General features: G+C 35.7%; 1 protein-coding gene across 1 annotated transcript; it reads left to right on the top strand.

Annotated features, from left to right (window-relative positions):
* Positions 1 to 1614: 1614 nt before the first annotated feature.
* Positions 1615 to 2323, top strand: LOC118750623. The gene is made up of 2 exons (XM_036485360.1): positions 1615 to 1777; positions 1849 to 2323. Exons 1-2 carry the CDS (start codon positions 1624 to 1626, stop codon positions 2301 to 2303), a joined length of 609 nt encoding a protein of 202 aa, XP_036341253.1. The 5' UTR covers positions 1615 to 1623; the 3' UTR covers positions 2304 to 2323.
* The last annotated feature ends 1241 nt before the right edge of the window (positions 2324 to 3564 follow it).

Here is a 3564-nt window from a genome sequence, read left to right on the forward strand (position 1 = left end):
GCTTCCTCTTTCAATAAAGAACCATAATGACAAATAATGAAAATGTGATGCTGTTTTTTTTCTGTGACAAATACCCAAGTTTCGACCTCCGGTCGAAAAATTGGCAGTTTTTGAAATCGGCACTTGCTATGCCGCCCATCTCAGACGTCAAAAACATCTCTCAGCTGCTTTTTCAATACGCGGTCAGGTGCTTGTACGAAAAAGGGATGGCGATGCGGCGATTCGAGTATACGACAAGAAAGGTATTGATGAAATTGTCGGCACAACTTAAAGCAGTCAGTTTCAAATCAATTATGCCCTGCAATAAATTGTTTGTATGTAATGTTAGTTTTAAGTTTTACCAAGTTTCTCTTTTCTCCCTTCTTGCTCCTTTCACTTCTATTTGCTTTTCATGCCCTGATGTATTTGTTCTTTTTTTTTTGTGTTTACATAGTTGTTCCTTACTCAGTTCAGTGCAAAGTAATTAATTTAACATAACTGTTAAACAACCATCTGGCGCTGATGGAAACCATAAGCTTATGTTAGATATTTTGTGTAAACAGTCGACTGGTCTTAACATAGTTCATTTTAATGCACGGAGCCTGAGTTCTGATAAAATGGACTATGTTAGATACATATTTGAACAGTCTTTAGTAGACATTATCTTGTCTCAGAAACACAGGTTAAGTCATCTTATTTCTGTTCAAATATGTATCTAACATAGTCCATTTTATCAGAACTCAGGCTCCGTGCATTAAAATGAACTATGTTAGATACATATTTGAACAGTCTTTAGTAGACATTATCTGTGTTTCTGAGACATGGTTTAGTGATCTTATTTCTGACCTTCATTGCTGCATCAACAATTATAATGTGATTCGGAACGATCGTAAGCACAAAAAAGGGGGCGGTGTGGCCATATACTGCAAGAAATCTCTTAAAATCAAGCTTCTTGCAAAGTCTGCAGGTTCTGATACAGAATTTATAATTTCAGAGGTTTCCGACGGTATAACCAAAGTTTTGATTTCTTGTGTTATAATCCACACAAATGTTTCATGTTAGATTGTTTCTTCGTTGAATTATCTGTATTCTTAATAGATTATGAATGTTATGTTATCTGTGGTGATTTTAATGTTAATTTACTTGTCAATGACTCTACACCTTTTCCAATAGCACTTTCGAAAGTATCAGTTGGATTTTAGAAAGCATCAGTTCGATTTTAGAAAGCGTCAATTCGATTTTAAAAGGTATCATATGGACTTTAGCATAGTCAAATGTTCTTTAGAAGACGTCAAAAATACTTTAGAATTATCAAATGTATTTTAGAAAGTAGCACTTAGATTTCAGAAAGCGTCAAATGTACTTTAGGTTAGTCAAATGTACTTCTGAAAGCAACAAATGTACTTTTGAAAACACCAAATGTTTTTTTAAAAAAATCAGATGAACTTTAGAAAGTGTCAAATGTACTTTCGAAAATATCAAAAGTACTTTCGACAATATCAAATCTACTTTCGACAATATCAAATCCACTTTAGAAAATATCTACTGTATGTAATATAACATAACCGAGTAACATTTAAAGAAAATGTAAAATGTAGAATAAATATTACGAGTATTTTAAATACTCACGTGTAGTCGTTAACAATGCAAGTTCAGGATAACTGCGCATTTTGCCTCGTCTCTATGAAGCGTCGAGCATTGAAAAGGTTACAGCCATGCAGACACCTATTTCATGCTGACTGTTTTGAAAATGTACCAACCGCAACAAGTTGTCCAATTTGTCGAAGCGATGTAACGGGTAAGCAATGCAAAGCAATTATTTTATTTAAAAAACTATTGCATTAATGAAAATGATTCAATTTCTTTCAGTTGCCGAATCAGTTGAGCGACGTGCCAACATAAAATACTCTGCTGAAGACAGGAAGCGAATTGTGGAGGCAGCCAATAAAGGCCTTGATTGGGTGCAGCTGGCGGAGTCTTTAAATGTAAAATATAAAACGGCTTACGTATGGGTATCTTCTGGCACTCCTCAAGCACTAAGGCAAGGCAGTACAAAAGAAAGAGCGCTGTCGGACAATGAAGTTGCAGTGATGGTCCAATGGATTGAGGAGGATGCCACTATGACACTCACAAAAATTCGTGAAAAAATTAAACAAACGTTTAGAAAAGATATGTGCATTTCCAGCGTGGGAAACTATTTACAAGGACAACTTTTTACGATGAAGGGGATTCATAAGGAACCTCAATCAATGAATTCGCAGCTAAATAAGGAAAAGCGCCGCGAATACGTATGTACGTTGAATCAATATATTCAGGAAGTCTAGCAGATTTTATACATCGACGAGACAAATTTTAATTTATTTTGTCGGCGTTCACGAGGTCGTGCTAAGGTTGGAAAACGTGCGGTACAAGTTTTACCAGTGGCTAAAGGGCCAAACGTGCACCTTATTGGGGCCATTTATGCGTCTGGTGTAGTCAAAATGACTACCAGAAGAGGATCCTTCAAGTCTGAGGACGCAAACGCTTGGCTCCGCTCCGTTTTAGATAGGTGGTGCGAAATGGGTAATCAGCTTACCGATGCCATTATTGTGTGCGACAACGCGCCATGCCATTCAAAGCTACACGAGGTATGTGCAGAGTCCACTTTATTGCGGCTTGGACCATATTCTCCTATGCTTAACCCCATAGAGATAATATGGGGAAAAATTAAGGCGAATGTAAAGTCAAATATACGGACTCCAGACGTGATTGGACCGGGTGTTATTGAGCAAAGGTTGCAGTATTTAGAGGGCCTAATAAAAGACGCTGCCGCCGCTGTTAATGGTGGAGATTGCGCTAGATCGGTGCAGCACAGTACGTCGTTCCACGCTGCTGTAATTTCGCTTGACAATATGCCAGTTGGACAGTGAAAACTTTTCGTTGCATTAGATCTTTATTGTAATATAAAACTTCAATAAAAACATTACTACAACCTATATACATGTCTTAATCTTAAAAAAAAATGTTAGGTGCAATATGAACAATTTAAAGGGAGACTTAGAATATGATTCTAAAGTACATTTGATATGTTCTAAAGTACATTTGATATCTTCGAAAGTATATTTGATGTTGTCGAAAGTATATTTGATATTGTCGAAATTATTTTTGATATTTTCGAAAGTACATTTGACACTTTCTAAAGTACATTTGATACTTTATAATGTACATTTGCTTGCTTCAAAAGTACATTTGATGTTTTCTAAAGTACTTTTGACTAATCTAAAGTTTATTTGACGCTTTCTAAGATTGAAATGATGCTTTCTAAAGTACATTTAATAAATGTACAGTACATATGACGCCTTCTAAACAACATTTGACTATTCTAAAATCCATATGATACTTTCTAAAACCGAATTGACGCTTTCTAAAATCAAACTGATACTTTCCAAAGTACTATTGGAAAAGGTGTAGTAGTATCAAACTGCGTGATCAAATCTCAGCATCTGGGCTATTCGTTGTTAATGAATTAGCGCCTACTAGATATGCAAACAACTCTAGGCCTAGCCTTTTAGATTATTTTATTATCTCTGACCTGACCTATATTCT

Source organism: Rhagoletis pomonella, unplaced genomic scaffold, assembly GCF_013731165.1.
Source record: "Rhagoletis pomonella isolate Grant_MI unplaced genomic scaffold, Rhpom_1.0 Rhpom_scaffold_00323, whole genome shotgun sequence".
In the NCBI taxonomy this organism is placed as follows: domain Eukaryota; kingdom Metazoa; phylum Arthropoda; class Insecta; order Diptera; family Tephritidae; genus Rhagoletis; species Rhagoletis pomonella.